The sequence below is a fragment of the Humulus lupulus genome, chromosome X, assembly GCF_963169125.1.
Source record: "Humulus lupulus chromosome X, drHumLupu1.1, whole genome shotgun sequence".
NCBI classification, from domain to species: domain Eukaryota; kingdom Viridiplantae; phylum Streptophyta; class Magnoliopsida; order Rosales; family Cannabaceae; genus Humulus; species Humulus lupulus.
In genome coordinates this window covers 33,691,436-33,707,824 of record NC_084802.1, presented here as the reverse complement: position 1 = coordinate 33,707,824, position 16,389 = coordinate 33,691,436, and the positions used below count along the sequence as shown (strand labels likewise).

Below are 16,389 nucleotides of genomic sequence, written 5' to 3'. Positions count from 1 at the left end.
CAGATTAGAGGAGGGGGGATCGTGGAACGACCATTTTCGAAAGGAGCGTTCTAAGGTAAAGGAAGAATGGCAGCAGATTGTCTTTGAGGAGGAAAGAGGTGGTTGGTTTAAAGTGAAGTGTCAATGGGCCAAGGAAGGGGATGTTAATTCCAAACTTTTCCATAGCATCCTCGGTGCGCGGAAAGCGAGGAACTTTATCTCTAGGATTGAGGAAGAAGATGGTACTATTTGGGTTGAAGATGAGGATATTGAAAAGGCTATTTTGGGTTTCTATTCTGCTTTGTATTCAGCGGTCCCCAGAGAATGGATTGGAGTGGAGGGCATTTCGTGGTCACCGATCTCAGCAGTTATGGCTTCCTTTTTAGAGCGGCCTTTCGAGGAAGATGAAATCAAACAAGCAGTTTTCGCTTGTGATGGATCTAAGTCCCCGGGGCCGGATGGTTTCTCCATGGCTGTGTATCAGAATAATTGGGATGTTATCAAAAATGATCTTCTCGCAGTCTTTCAAGATTTTTTCAACGACAGAATCATTCATGGGAGGACCAATGAAACGTTCATTTGTCTTATTCCTAAGACATTAAATAGCTTCCGCGTGAGGGATTATAGGCCTATTAGCCTGGTGACTAGTCTTTACAAAGTAAAATCAAAGGTGTTGGCTTATAGACTTAGGGGGGTTCTTTCAAACACAATTGCGGAATCGCAAGGAGCTTTTGTAGAAGGTAGGCAAATTCTGGATACAGTTTTGATCGCAAATGAGGCAGTAGAGGAGTACAGGAGAAAGGGTAGGAAGGGTTGGGTTTTCAAAATTGATTTCACTAAGGCTTATGATTGCGTGGATTGGGGATTCCTGGATTTAGTAATGAAAAAGAAAGGGTTTGGAGATCTCTGGAGAAGGTGGATTCGTGGTTGTCTCTCCTCCACTTCTTTTTCAATATTTTTAAATGGTCGTCCAAGGGGTAAGTTCAAAGGTTCAAGGGGTCTGCGGCAAGGGGATTCCTTATCCCCGTTCTTGTTCACTCTAGTAGCAGATGTTCTGGGAAGAATGATTGATGCGGCTAAAAGTAATTCAGCTTTTAGAGGTTTTTCAGTAGGAAAGGATTAGGTGGATGTCAGTCATCTTCAGTTTGACTATGATACGATTTTTTTTGTGAACGATGAGGAGTCTTTGGTTGTACTTTTGGATATTCTCAAGGTGTTCAGTGTGGTGTCTGGTTTATCTATCAATCTGCAGAAATGTCAATTGTTGGGGATCAATTTGAACGAGGAGGTCGTGGAGCGGCAAGCAAAAGAGATAGGTTGTCAGGTGGGACAGTGGCCTATTCAGTATTTGGGTCTTCCTTTGGGGGACTCTCATCGTTCCAAGGGATTTTGGGAGCCTGTTATCTCGAAATGTGCTAATCGTTTGGAATCTTGGAAGAGTGTTTTTTTGTCTAGAGGTGGTAGGTTGACTCTTATTCAGTCGGTTTTGTCTTCAATCCCTGTTTTTTATTTGTCGTTGTTCTGTATCCCTAAGAGTGTGGTGGGGATTATTGAAAAGCTGATGCGGGATTTCTTGTGGGAAGGGGCGGAACAGTCAGGGGCAGACCACTTGGTATTTTGGCACGAAGTATGTAAATCACGTAGTCACGAGGGCTTGGGTATTGGAAATTTAGCATTGCGGAATAAGGCTTTTCTCTTCAAGTGGTTGTGGCGGTTTCCTATGGAGAGTACTTCTTTGTGGCATAGGGTGGTCAGAAGCAAATATGGGAGTGATGGGGGCCAATGGGATACTAATGTTGGAGGAAGATTTTCGGTTCGTGGCCCTTGGAGAGACATCTCGACTTTGTATGAGTATAGAAGCTTGGTCTATTTTAAAGTTGGAAGGGGAGACAAGATCGTTTTTGGGAGGATGTTTGGATTGGTGAGTCCTCTTTCAAATTGAAATGCCCAAATCTATTCAGGGTAACGGAGGCCAAAAATTATTTGATTAGGACTTGGTAGTGGGGGAGGAGGTCAACAGTTCGAGCGGCCTTTGCTGGGACTTTCGATTCAGAAGGAATCTTTTTGATAGGGAGATTCCTAGTTTGATTGAGCTGTTAAATTTGATTAAGTTTGTGGATTTACCCCCGATCTTGGAGGATAAGAGGATTTGGATTCCAGACAATTGTGGAGTTTTCAACTGCAAGACTGCCTTTCATAATTTGTCCTGCGCTAATTTAGGTCCAGAGTTACCTTGGTCTAAGAGGTTATGGAAGAGTGTGGTCCCTTACAAAGTGAAAGTGTTTGGCTGGCTGTTATTTTCGAATAAATTAAGTGTCTTCGACATTTTGCAGAGAAGAAGACATTTTCAATATTTGTCACCAAGTTGGTGTGTTTGCTAGAAAAACAATGGTGAATCAATTACCCATCTTTTCCTTGATTGCTCTTTCTCCGCGGCTTTGTGGAGTAAAGTGTTAAAAGAGTTTGGGGTATCTTGGTGTATGCCTTCTTCGTGTTCGCAACTGTTCTTGTGTCAACTAAAGGGAGAGAAAAGAATGGCTCGTCTTTGGCAAAGTACAGTCATGGAAACTTTCTGGGTTATTTGGTTGGAAAGAAATAGCAAGATCTTTGATGAGTCCTCTTGTTCTGTTGATTCCCTTTGGGATAAAATAAGATTCTGGGTGGCTACCTAGGTTTATAGGTCGAAAGGATTTGAAGATGTTTTCTTTTTGGATCTTTGTAGGGAATGGATGTATTTGTGGTCTTAAACTTTTTGTTCTGGTTTTTCTAGGGCTTTGTTTTTGTCTTATTTTTGTTTCCACGGTATTCCTCCGCCAAAAGTGAGGGTTATAATTGATTTTGAGAGAAGGTCTTTCTGACCTCTGACTCATATTTTCACAACAAGGTCTTAATGAATAAAAATGTTGACCCTCAAGGTTAGAATTCCAAAAATTCAAAAGAAAGACTCCCCACTCCAGATCAGAAAATGAAACACCCACAAACCCCTTTTCATCAATAAACCAAAGAGCATAGTGGTGAACTATATTCAAAAGAAAAGTTATCCTACTAGATAGCTACAGTAAGAAAAATACAATACAATACACAAGTTACAATTTTATAGTCAATACAAGCATGTGTTGTGAATTTCAATGAATTAAGTTTACAATGCTTCTAACCTGAAGAATTGCTTCCCGAGTACTCACAAAATCTGGGTTGAATTGTTTTGAAGAGCTTGCAGATAGTACTTCCTTTAGAGCCTTAAATGGTGTTCAATCAATAAACAACAGTTAGAAGTAAAACTTTCAATTTTACTTAAATTTAACTCAGGGAAAAAAAATAAAAAATTAAAACTTATGTCTCTACGTACTGCATACCTCTTTAGCTTCAACCTCGTCATTTTTTAATCTACACAGAATTTGGCATGCTCTTTTCTCAAGATCTCCAATCCTGCCTTCTGCAAAACGAAGTAGAATAGTCTAGATATAATAGTGCATGGATACACATACAAGTGCATTAATACATACAAAGTAAACAAATAAATAAAAGAGCTATACCAGATTTCGACAATCCTAAAGTCTCAATATCTGTCCAAACATTTTGAGGAATCAAAGAAATATCTTCAGGAGAGCTGTACAGACAAGCGGCAGCAATAAGTGCCAATGAGAGTCGTAGCAAGGGGCCCTCACAAGTTGGTTGACCAAGCTTTCCCAGCCCATGAACACTATCTGCTGCTGCTAGGAAAGATTGTAATTGGTGCCTACGAGCAAATGGGACATATTGTACAAGAAGGGCCATTGCACAGTTCCTCAGATGTGAAGACACGTCAGAATACGCCACCACGACAACATGATCCCATGTACTTGATACCAAATAGGTAATTGCAGACTCAGGAATAGACATGACTAAGCCAGGGGAAAGACTGTTGCAAAATCTAAAATCTTGTAGGTCAGTTCTTCCATTCATATCTTGGCCAACAAGTTTTCCTAAGAGTTGAAGTGCTATGAATCGTTGCTCAGGCTCACGATGACCCAACAGTGTACAGAACAAATTAACCAGAGAAGCCTCACATTCATTAACGGCATGGAGATTTCTAGCCAGTAAGATCGATAACCATTTCTCTGTCTGCAAACGCCAAGCAATTTTTGGTGCACTGCATGAATTACTTTTTATGGCAGAACAAATAAAACCAATGACATCACTCAGCACAAAACAATGGGGTACTCTAAGTAGACAATCGAGCATCACAGATGCAACTTCCCAGCAACCCTTTTCTTGAAGGGTCAGAATGGTTTCAGAAATTCCTTCAAGACCAACCCTCCAATGAACAAGGAAATGGTCAACTGACTTGGATGTACTAGAGGTTTCACTGTCAATGTCTTGCACATCATCAGCTTTTTGTGCAACTGATGACAAACACCTCAAGTAAATGAAACATTCTGCTGATGTAATTGTAAGCTTCTTAGCCAGTTGATGATGAAGATTCCAACATGAATCAATTGCTGGGTTAAGTTTAATAATGAGAACCTCTAAGTCTTTAGAAAATTCTTCAATTTCCTCGGTGGATAAATCGAGAACTTTCTGATTTACATTTGCAGCATCACTGCTATCCTCCAACTTAATAGGGGCTTTGTTCAATGAGTTTTGGTAGACATCACTTAAAAACCCTAAATGTGAATCCAAGCTGTCATCTGGGAGTCTACCAGTCGATGGCTGAAGTGGAATAGCACCAAATAACTGTAACATCTGAACTAACAAAAGTTTGCAACTTTTCATAACATTCTGGAATGCAAAAAGATAATCATAGAAAGAACTTGTTGGTTCGAATGCAGTAAAGTTAGCCCAAGACAACAAGGACTGCAGCATCTCCCTTCTACGCTGAATAGACAAATCAGGAAAAACAGAAGCCAAAATAAAAATTGTCAATCCTCTACTGTACATTTCTTCAGTAGTTCTGTCCTGATTTCCATCAGATCTAATGTTATTGAAAAGTTCATCAAAGCACAATGATTCATAATTAAGGCAGGAGTCATCGTGTAATAACCTTTCCTCATCAGACACCTTACTTAAGGTATACGAAATGATTGGCTTCAACAAACACAAAACAGAATCAATAAATGAAACGTCACAATATGAAGCTTTAGAAAGGGACAGAAGCACTTGCACTACTCTAGGGATCTCAGGCACCATAGCTTCCATGTGCTCTGTTATGATAGTTTCTAGTACATAAAGGACAACCACCTTAGCATTCTTTGCAATGTAACCTTTCAAATAATCATAACTACTTTGTGAAGTCATTTGATCCACATGATAAAACGGCCACAAGCACAACTCAGAGAACCAACATAAAATATCTGGCACGACAGTGGAAGGAAGAGATCTCAACTGCAAGCCAACAGCCTCCAAAATGGTTTCCCCAAAACCTCCAAACTGGTTTTTCATACTAGGAAAGAACTTGTATAGATCAGGGTAAATAACATGGAAAGAATGAAAAGATTGGTATTCAAGTCGTTGATTGCCAGATTCTTCTAACTTCACATTTTCATATCCATGATTGATAAAACTATCCACTACAGCAAGCTCATCAACAAATATGGATAGCAAATTTGTCAGCTGTTGCAGATCAGAAGCAAGGAAAATTTGGTCCCGTATATACTGCCTTGCATTACGAGATACTGCCATCCAGCCAAGAAACCGAACAAGAGGAGATTTACATCTAGAAAATGAAGAGATTCTATTTGTCCAGGCTGAAGGTGGAATCAAATTTGTATAACTGAAACCATTGTTCTTATTGATAGCAAATCCTGCCCCTTCATCACCACAGCTTGAAGCAACTACCAATCTCTGAAGGAGTATCCATCGGCGTTGTATCCCATGTATTGTTTCTGGCTCCAAATTAGGTTTTCCTTCTTTTAATTGGTGATAAAGGGATGTTAACATCCCATTTAAGTACTCAGCAGATCGTACTATAATATCAATCACATGATCAGCACTGCAATATAGCTTCGTGGCTGAGTGCAACAAAAAAACAAGACTCTGCAAAAGAATTTCATGCAATGAGTGATGTTCTCTTCTCAGCCTTTCAATTAAAAAGTTGCACAACAGAGCTTGATTTTGTCGAACCAATGTGATGGCATCCACATCCTGTGTGTCAAGTGGAGACAAGTTCACAACTTGTTCATCAGATATACCATCATAACACGAATAATCTTCGCCACCAGATATATTTTCCTGAAATTTCCTGTCTAATTCAGCAGCCTCAAGCAAAATTTGGAGAACAATTTTATCTCTTTTCTTTTCAAGTAGAGCTATTGTTTTTAAGTCGGTTCTAGACTTTCCAGAGACTTTTCTAAACTGAAACTCATGTTCTTTTAGAGCTCTAGTCTCCTTGATGTTGATCTGGTTCTTCAACTTTGGCCCATTCTTGAAGGTCATCATAAAAAAGGGGTTGACATAGCATTCAGCAGCCAAGAGCAAAGCATCTATTGCTGCATCATGGCTCTCCATTGTAATCTCGTCTTGGGAATGAAAATCTAAGGCCAAACGCCGAAACTCGGATGCTCTAAGCTCACAATCTTGATAGTTTATAAGTTGAAAGTAATCTGCTTGTAAGTTGAAGTATTCGGCATTGAAACCTGTATCTATTATCAAGTCAACATGAGACTGCTTGGGAAAGATTTTTTCAGCCTCCAGCTTTGCTTCTAAACTGACACCCCCGATGTTAGAGCCAGAGGTACACTCATTCAAATCACTATATATATTTGTAAGTGACATGCTACGTAGTTCTATTGGAGCAAAGAGAATATTGACATCTTCAAAAACATCCATCTTAGTAGCGCTATCACTGACACCTGTTTTTGCATCAAGTTCATCTTGGTTGTTTGATTTTAAAGAAACTACCCCATGGCAAGGAGTACTAGAAAAAGATAAACCACTTGAAGATTCAAGTTCTAACGGCTTCAAAATAGAGGTGCAAATGTCTATTTCAGGAGGTAATTGCATGCGAGGTTCCAGTATTGCCAGAAGAACACTGCAATAAGAAATAAATACTCAAGATGAGTTCCATATAAGAACATTAATTGTCTTAGGGAGTTTCTGTCTTTCTTTGATTAAATGCAGTTAGGTTGCTCTGTTGTTTTCTTTTATAGAAAACAATAATTTTTATTGATTGAAAAAGGGATTACGTGGGTGAATGGGTGGGGGGGGGGGGGGAGGAGAATAAGATATCCTCCCAAAGAAATAGAAAAAAGAAAAATCACCAAAAGTACAAAACTAAAACTCTTTTTAGAAACGTTAATAACCATCTAAGAGAAATTAAGAGGAAAATCATTAAATTCTCCATTATAACTTTGCAGAGTGGATACCCTGTTCTCTCCCTTTTTCTTCATCAATTGTTGCTCTAGGGGTAGAAGAGGTTTCACAATGCTTAAGCTAAAACTATTAATGGTTTCTGAGAACGATTCTCTAAATTAAGTTCTCACAAGACATTTTTCAATCTTAAGAAAACTAGGAAACTAGATAGCATGACCACATGAATTATATTACCTAGGAGTAACTGAGCCACGCCTCCATTCAGATTCCAAAGAAGGTAAAACTGATGGCTTTTGTACTGCTGTACGAATCACATTGAGAGCAATCACACAATTGCTTTCTTGTTTTTCAGGATAAGTGGAAGAGAGATCTCCACAGGAAATTGTGCTCTTAAATGAAGCAATGGCAGGATCAATAAACGGCTCTAGCATCTCCACAAGAAAGAGAATCTTATGCTTGACTTCCTGAAACAATGACAGAACAACAAACTAACATCACCATTTTGCAATATCTACATAAAAGCGCTGTTTTACCAATACCAAGAAATTCTACTTGTTAAGGATCGTATCACTGTCACACAGGAGAGCTTCCCAATAGTATGCATTTAAAAAAAAATTGTTTTTCAGCCAGATAAATATAATCCCTTTGCCAAAACATGTCCTTAGATACCATACATTAAGAGTACACATTGACTAATTCTTTTATTCTTTACATTTTTTCTGAGACAAATCACCAAAGCAAGAAACTTTACCTTATACTTTCCCAGAATGTCATCCATATGACCAGAAATAGCCAGCACAATATATTTTAAAGCAGCACGAGCACGAGCCAGAGAATGTTTAGCACCCTAAAGCACATGACATGTCAAATAGAAGAACAAGTACTGTGTCTAAATAAAGCAAGAGAGCACACTCAGCCAGGAATAACATATCCACCAATAACTCTAATAAGTTAATAACTGATGCAGTGTAATGGGAAGAGAGTACTTAATTACCCTTAATTGAGAAAATGAAAGCTTATATAACTTCAATATCTGTACAATATAGATCCAAGTGAATAGGTATAGCCAAATTTTTATTTCTCTTTTTAATAGGTTTTTATTTGATATTTCTTTTAAAGACGTTTGAATTTTAGGTATTAGACAGCATTTTTATAGCTTTCAGCAAGTTGAGACAAAACATGAACACAAGCCACAAAAATATTTGTTTTGCTGGTAGAGAATTGCAAGAATACCTGGATTGTACCCAAAAGATCCTCCAGAAGTTCCACAGTCAGATCAACCTGTAATAAGTAAGCTTGCAGAGTTGAGAATTTAAAGAAGACAAGACCACAAGTATACGTGCCAACCAACAATTCATTAGGGAAATTTCAGTTTCTATGCATCATAGGGGCTTCTAATTAAAAAAAAAAAAAATCTCTTGGTATATTCATATTTCATTTTAGTGCTATTCTTTCCCTTGTTTCCAAAAATACCCCTCTCATTATTTTTGCACCCAACTCTTCCTATTCTCTCTCTATCTTGGTTTACAACACCACACACCCACATCCCTCTCTCTTTCTCTAAAAATGGCAGCCACACACCACCTTTCTCTCTCTCTCCTTCTTGGAAGCTACACAAAAAGACTCATAATAGTTTTGAATGATTTAAAAATTAAATTTATAAAAAGTATCACTTAACACACTAAGAATTGCATTTCGAACAATTTTGGGAATGATTTTTGGTGTTTTTTGCAATTTTTTTCAGATCTGAAATCTGCAAAAAATCGACTTTGCTCAATGGTACCGATGCATGTTCGATGGGGCCTTCAAAATCAAGATTTTCATGAAAAAAATTGACTTTTCTCGATGGTGGCTTGATATTACTCGATGTAATTCTTGTAAGAGGCATAATTTTTTTACTCAAGTGTCCATTTGGGGTGTTTTTTTTTTTTTGAAATTGAGCAGTTTTTCGAGATCTACACGTTGAAAATAATTATATACACATTTGAAAAGTTTAAAACTTGAAAAAAAAAATACAAACATACCTCATGTTTAATACATGTTTTGGTATGTTTTCAGGTTTTAAACTTCACAAATATGCATATGCACATCTCAAACGTGTAGATCTTGAAAAAATACTCAAATTCAAAAAAAAAAATCACCATTAACGGACACCCAAGTGAAAAATTACGTCTCTTGCAAGAATCGTATCGAGCACCATTGAGCAGTATCGAGCAACCATCAAACAAGGTTGATTTTTTAATGAAAAACTTGATTTTGAAAGTCCAATCAAGCTGGCATCGAGCAAAGTCGATTTTCTGCAGATTTCAGAGTTTCAAATTTGAAAGTAAAAAACCCAAAAATCATGCTCAGGTCAATATTGCTCAATGTCAACTCGATGTGGCCCTCAAAATCAAGATTTTCATGAAAAAATCAATTTTTCTCGATATTGTCTTGATGCAATTCTTGCAAGAGACGTAATTTTTCACTCGAGTGTCTGTTTTATGTGATTTTTTTTAAGGGTATTTTTTCAAGATCTACACGTTTGAGATATGCATATTTTTACATGTGTGAAAACTTGAAAACATACCAAAACATGTCTTAAACATAAGGTATGATTGCATTTTTGTATTTTTTTTCAAGCTTTAAACTTTCCAAATGTGTATATGAACATTTTAAACGTGTAGACCTCGAAAAAATACCCAAATTCAAAAAAAAAATCACCCAAAAAAAACACCAAAGTAAAAAATTACGCTTCTTGCAAGAATCACATCGAGCACCATTGAACAGTATCGAGTCACCATCGAGAAAAGTCAATTTTTTCATGAAAATTGATTTTGAAGGCCCCATCGAGCTGGCATTGAACACCATCGAGCAGAGTCAATTTTCTGCAGATTTCAGAATTTCAAATCTGAAAAAAATCGCAAAAAAACTCAAAATCATGCCCAAAATTGTTTGAAATGCAATTCTTGGTGTGTTAAGTGATACTTTTCATGAGTTTAAGTTCTAAATCATTCAAAACTATTATGGATTTCTTTTTGTGTAGCTTCCATGGAGAAATTAAGCGAAAAAAGCTAGAGATGAGATTCGGAGAGAGAGAGAGGTGGTGTGTGGCTGCCATTTTCAAAGAAAGTGAGAAATGCGGGTGTGTGGTGGTGGTGGTGTTGTGGCTGCCATTTTCATAGAAAACCAAGAGAGAGAGAAGAGAGAAGAGGAACTGAGAGGAGTATTTTGGGGAAGTTGGAAAAGTTTAGCATTATTTTTTAATTTACATAATGCCTAGCATCATTTTTAATTAGCAACACCCAATAAACATAGAAAGTGAAATTTCTCTTACAAAAATCTGATTGCAAAAAGTTCAAAACACAAAATTTGCCTTAGCCGGACCTTTGCAATCACTTGAGTCATCCAAGGCGCTAGAACACTACAACACAGGTCAATCAGGACACTAGCAGCCTTACTCTGTAAAAGGAGTGCTATTAAATAGTAAAACAAATAAACAGAAAGAGTTCCACTAAATGAAAAAGACTTCAAGCCATAGAATTAAAATTCACACTTTTGGCGGATGTATATAACATTTTGTGGTTCATATCTGCACAAGTACTTATTGAACATAAGTATGTTGTGAACCACCAGATGTTTACTCTTTATCAAATGAAAGAAGAAAAAAAAATATCACTTTGTTAATGGAGGTCAAAGACAAATTAAACCTGCACAATCTGCTTCAGTATTTACCAAAAGCCATCATGCAATACTGAAACAAGACCGCGTGCCACTTTGCCAAGCATGAATTTACAACATCAAAACGAAAACAGCTTACATTCTGCATACATAATGTCAATAATGTTGCATGCTCCCCCACCCCTTGTAATACAAACAACAATATACTTGCACTTCCTACCACTTCAAACATGACATATTGTTTAAAACCTCTTTTATAGATATTTTCTTTTCTTTCGTTTTGAGGAAAATAAGAAAACCTTTAAATCTGTTGTTATTTAGGCTGCTTCACCTTGATGTTCTTTTGCACTTCTACAGTTCCACTAGCTATTTTTTTCTTTCTTTTTAGTAGCTTCAATAAAATAGTATTTTTATTTAAATGAAAATATATCTCTATTCAGCAATAATCAGCATAGGAAGTTATTGATAAATGTATACACCTATACGGCTATAAAGATGAACACAAAAAAAGCCATAATGAAGATTAAACAAAAATATAACTAAAATGAACCCAGAGAGACGAACATGGGATTGAGAAAACGATGATAAGTAGCCAGCACAAGCATAGAGTAGCGGACGGTATAATGATGATGACGAAGTTATTACGATCTGCAATCATAACCAGAACTGTCAGCAAGCTATTATCTAAATTTTGGCTTAAATTAAAAGGCCAAATGTAACAATAGGAAATAAACAAAATGATTTCATGTTGACATTGAGCCCAACCTGAGATAGGGCTTGTTGTACAATAGGTTGTCTCCACTGAGAAAAATTATCATCAACCATTTCAGAAGGGCTGCTCACTAAAGGACGAAGAGCTACAAAACCACCAAGAACAAACAACGAGCTATTAAACTACAAAAGTCAGTTTAATAAATTGACAATCAAGCCACCAGTCAAGTGGGAGTGGCAAAAGTTTTGGAAGGGTTTAAGATGACTATTCTAAAAACTTGAGTGGCCATCCAAGTCTCTCCCTTTTTTTTTTTGGATAAGAAACCAAACCAGTATATTCATTAGGAAAAATGCCAATTTCATGTTATGCTTAGCTGCTCACAGTTAACTAATCAGTAAATACATTGTCCTACACTAAACAATTTGACACCTCATTCACGTAGCCATATATGTAAGTGCTTCATCATGTGATACTCACCTGGCAGCAATGCTTGTACCAATGGTAATGCGGACCAGAATTCAGAACTGCTCCCTGCCAATTTACTGCAGAGAATAGGCTGAGAAATATAAAGGTACAACAGATGAATAAGAAACTGAACAATCAGACAGATGAATAAGTAACTGAACAATCAGATTGTGAAAAAACAACAGAAATCATATATGTTGACAAAATGGTTATATATCCATGTTCCTGTAATTAACCTGTGACGCACAGGCAAAAAGAACATGTAAAATTCCTTCTTCCACGGCCCCTAAATCCAAGATGTTAAGATAGTTGGAATCCCACTGATCATCAGGTAGGTGGAATTCTTCCCCGAATAAATTTGAGTAATCAAGTAAGAGGACGGGATAAAGTAAATCAGATTTATATGATTCATCCCCAGATGTTGCTTCACTAGGAGATGCTGATGTTTCTTGCACAGTAAGAGGTTCTAAAAGCTTTTGCAGGATTCGAGAAGCCTGAGAGAAAGGTAGAATTACAGTTAAAAAGTAAGAAAAAAGGTTGCAATCATTGATCAATATTTGAGTAATTAAATTAAAAGATCAAAGAGAGAGAGAGAGAAGAAATACAGAAAAATTACCGTCCTGCAAACAATTCCCAGATCAGAATCTTTGTATGCCTTTCTCAACAGCATGAATATCAGATCTGGACGAAACACCATGGAACTAGAGGTGGATAAGAAGAAAGGTGCACTGCGTAATCTCCGTGGCTGTATGCAGAAAAGAAGAAAACAATAAATATCAAGATCATGATGAAAGTTCAGAAACAATCTTGAATATCAAGAACAAAACTCAACTTATTTGTAATAAATCATTTTGTCTTTTTCTTTTTCTTTTTCTTTTTCTATTAAAAAATAGGACCAAAATTATCAGAAAAAAGTTTACAATTAAGAATTAATCCTGCTTGTGCAGATACGAAAACCAGATTCCCAACATCAAATGAGAATAGGATAAAAATTACTAAAAGAACTTGTGATAATGTGCTCGAATAACCTAATATCTCCAGCAAAGTAGGTATAATATTGGGTAAGGTACAATGGAGTATGCGAAGCAAAATTACATAGACTTGAAAACAAAGATAAAACATTACCTCAAAGTTAGATGAAACAGTCAAAGCTGAAGATGGCTGACTATTCCTAGAAACTTCAGAGTCCGAAACACTGCCTGCAGACTTTGTTGTGGCCCTATAGTATCAAAGGTAGTTAGAAGATTTGGTTGAAGAAACACCATAGCTCAAAACAATAGGACTTATCCATGATGCATACTATGACAAAGAAGAAAACAGCTCGGGGAAAAGGTAATGACCGAATGAAATGAGGAGACCTAAAAGGATGGATCCTCGTCCTCCATCTAAAGGCATGTAATGGGAAAATTGTAGAGACTATAGAATACTTGCTAAGGATATTAATCGCTCTCTTACATATCACATATAATATTTGTTATACTTTTTAAAAAAGCTTTGGAAAGTGAGGACACTATTTGTGATTTTCCTTAGAAAGTTCTCATGAAGTAAAAAGGATAAGTGCTTTGGATGTACACCTCTATGACTACTCCGTCGGTCCTGATACTTTTTTTTTTGAAAAAGAGATGGAGGTCAAAAATAGACTGACCCCCTCCCAATAAGATTGAGAGCCCTCACTTATGGCGGAGGAATACCGTCGTTACAAAAACACAAAAGCAAAACCCCACAACAAGCACCCCCAAAAATTAAATCCAAAAGTTGTCCCAATCTCTAATAAGATCAAAGAAGGGAATCCCCGCAAAACACTTGGTTCTATACACCCAAGTAGCAACCCAAAATTTTATCTTATCTCAAATTATCTCAACTGAGTTAAAGATATCTTCAAAAATTCTATTATTCCTTTCCAGCCATAAGGCCCAAAAAGTGACTAAAAAGGTAGTTTTCCATAAACGAGACACCCTCTTGCCACCCCCTAACCGACTCAGAAACAATTGAGAACAGTTAGAGGGCATACACCAAAGAATACCAAACTCAGCTAAAACTTTTCCCCACACCTCTCTAGAAAAATGACACTCCATGAATAAATGGCTAGTAGATTCCCCAGCCTGCCATCATATGCACGCATGAATTTGTAAAGAATATAGCCCAAAATGGACAAACGAGGAGGGCATATATCGAATGTTGGTCTAGATTCCTAAGTACAATGATATATTTGCATCGACTCTGCTAAGATATCATTAATTATCACTAGTAGACAAAGGGTACTTACATCATAATCTTGTTTGATTGCAAAGTTTCAATTTCATTCCGTACAAAATCTTGAAAGCCATCATTTTAGTTGTCTTGTTTCTCCCAATAATTCAAAACTTGGACAAAATCACTTTGAGCTTATTATTTAAGGCCATCCCTTCCTTCATGCAGTATTTAATAGTTTGCTTCCCCAAAAACTCCATAGCATGCGAGCTTTCTATTCTATTTCTAAGAACTATTAGACCCCTAATGAATAAGGAAGTGTTTGGGAAAGAGTTCTCAATTCTTAGAAGAGTGATGAATATACACACCTTTCATTTATGACATAAAGAATCGGATAAAATGGACCCGCAAGCATAGCAAGAAACCGTAAGTTAGGTTCGGCAGCATCTGAAAAGCTGTTAAGCTCTGCCTATAGAGTTTGTAAACAAGAAACATAAAAAGATAAGTTATGACATAATACAACTTACAGGCGGAAGAAGGGCAAGCAAGAATGTTAAAAACAATAAAAATACCTCAAGTTGGGGGATGAAGGCATGTAAGCGATTGGTCATGTCTTGAAGCAACTACATAGTGATGAGCATCAGAGACACCAATGATGTTAAAAAAGAATTGAAAGAGTAAAGCAGAGTTGTTGCATATAAAGTGATCCACCTGAAGATGCATATCATGGGCATCTTGTTTATGGGAAATGATTTGAGGCAACAAGTGGTTCACAACAGGTTGAAACTCTGGTTCAAGGCCAATCACTGAAACTCCAATCAGCTGCCATGAAAGGATTGATTTTACGTGTAAGAAAGAGGAGTTTTTTATTTCTTCTAAGTAAATAAATTTGTGCAATATAAGAAAAGAAAGGACCTGTATGAAAAAAAGAGCAATTGGGTTTCCTCGTAAACAAGATATTCTGACATAACGACATGGAGTGTAGTTCATCGGGTACACAATGTCTCGTCGAGGAGCTTCACAACGCGGGCGTACTTTGACAAATGTCTCGGGCTGCTTAACAATAGAATTAGAATTAGAAAAGTGGGAGATGGAGATGAATAAGTGAGTTGAAAAGTAGACTAGAATGATGGAAACCTTGAAGCGCAAACCAAGAGAAATTTCCCATTCGAGAACGGACTTGTTGTGAATCCGAATATGAGAGAGCAAGCAAGGTTCCTGGGAATGAAAATTGAAAGAAAAAAACCCTAAATCAAAGAAAAAGAGAAGATTATGAATGTTGAATTGAAAAGTGAGAGGAGTAGGAGTAGAAGTACATTGAGTTGGAGAAGAATCCACTCCTTGGTGTTGGTAGCAGTAGACCAGTGGGTGCGGAGGTCAGCGTCGAGGACATGAGCAGCTTTCTGAGAAGGAGACTCTCTGGACATGGCCTTGACTTTGAAAGGCAGAGCCTTGACCCGCCCTTCCATTTCCATCTCCATCATCTCTTTCTTCTTCTTCTTCTTCTTCTTCTTTCCCTCTTCTCAATTCAGTTCACAATCCATACTGTTTACTCCAAAGTCTCTTCTCCTTCCTTCCCATTTTACATTCCAGTTTCTTTCTATTAATAATTATTACAACATTTTACATCTCAGTCCTTTATTTTTGACAAATGGTAAAATGCACCCCAAACTAAATATGACTGACATATTTCGCCCAAATTTTGACATATTTCTATTAATATTATATTATAAATAAATTTGGATAAAATGGTCAAATTTAAGGCACAAATTATTAAAATTAATTAAATTGGGATAAATTGCATCATTTGATAAAAATTATAAACAAAGAGCACACAACTTTTTTTTTTCAAATAAGTAGAACTTCCATTAGATAAACATGAAGTACAAGAAGCCATTACAAAGTTACAAGAATCGAACCATTCCAAACAACCTAACCTCATCATCTAGCCCCAATTCTTTCCTAGCAATGGTGTGAGCCAAAACGTTGGCCTCTCTAGGTACATAGGAAAGTTTTATATCAAGGAAAGAAGATAATAAGGATTGAATATCCTTTACAATATTCGAAAAATGTGACTCTATCCACCACAAGTTTAG

At 37.0% G+C, this 16,389-nt stretch overlaps 1 protein-coding gene across 4 annotated transcripts in view; it reads right to left on the bottom strand.

Annotated features, from left to right (window-relative positions):
* Positions 1-15,865, bottom strand: part of LOC133804752 (uncharacterized) — a 30,090-nt gene extending 14,225 nt beyond the window's left edge. For 2 of the 4 annotated variants that reach the window (XM_062242894.1, XM_062242897.1), the window contains exons 1-19: positions 15,610-15,865; positions 15,431-15,511; positions 15,209-15,346; positions 15,005-15,115; positions 14,866-14,916; positions 14,662-14,762; positions 13,229-13,322; positions 12,720-12,848; positions 12,340-12,597; positions 12,116-12,194; positions 11,692-11,783; positions 11,491-11,574; positions 10,633-10,707; positions 8,500-8,547; positions 8,018-8,113; positions 7,501-7,730; positions 3,513-6,985; positions 3,333-3,412; positions 3,135-3,215 (exon numbers count right to left, since the gene is read on the bottom strand). In XM_062242894.1, coding sequence (XP_062098878.1) covers positions 3,135-3,215; positions 3,333-3,412; positions 3,513-6,985; positions 7,501-7,730; positions 8,018-8,113; positions 8,500-8,547; positions 10,633-10,707; positions 11,491-11,574; positions 11,692-11,783; positions 12,116-12,194; positions 12,340-12,597; positions 12,720-12,848; positions 13,229-13,322; positions 14,662-14,762; positions 14,866-14,916; positions 15,005-15,115; positions 15,209-15,346; positions 15,431-15,511; positions 15,610-15,777 — 5,469 coding nt within the window. In that variant the 5' untranslated portion in view covers positions 15,778-15,865. Of the gene's footprint in view, positions 1-3,134; positions 3,216-3,332; positions 3,413-3,512; positions 6,986-7,500; positions 7,731-8,017; positions 8,114-8,499; positions 8,548-10,632; positions 10,708-11,490; positions 11,575-11,691; positions 11,784-12,115; positions 12,195-12,339; positions 12,598-12,719; positions 12,849-13,228; positions 13,323-14,369; positions 14,574-14,661; positions 14,763-14,865; positions 14,917-15,004; positions 15,116-15,208; positions 15,347-15,430; positions 15,512-15,609 lie in introns of those variants that run through there. The other 2 variants (XM_062242895.1, XM_062242898.1) reach the window with 2 other exon arrangements.
* Positions 15,866-16,389: the final 524 nt, after the last annotated feature.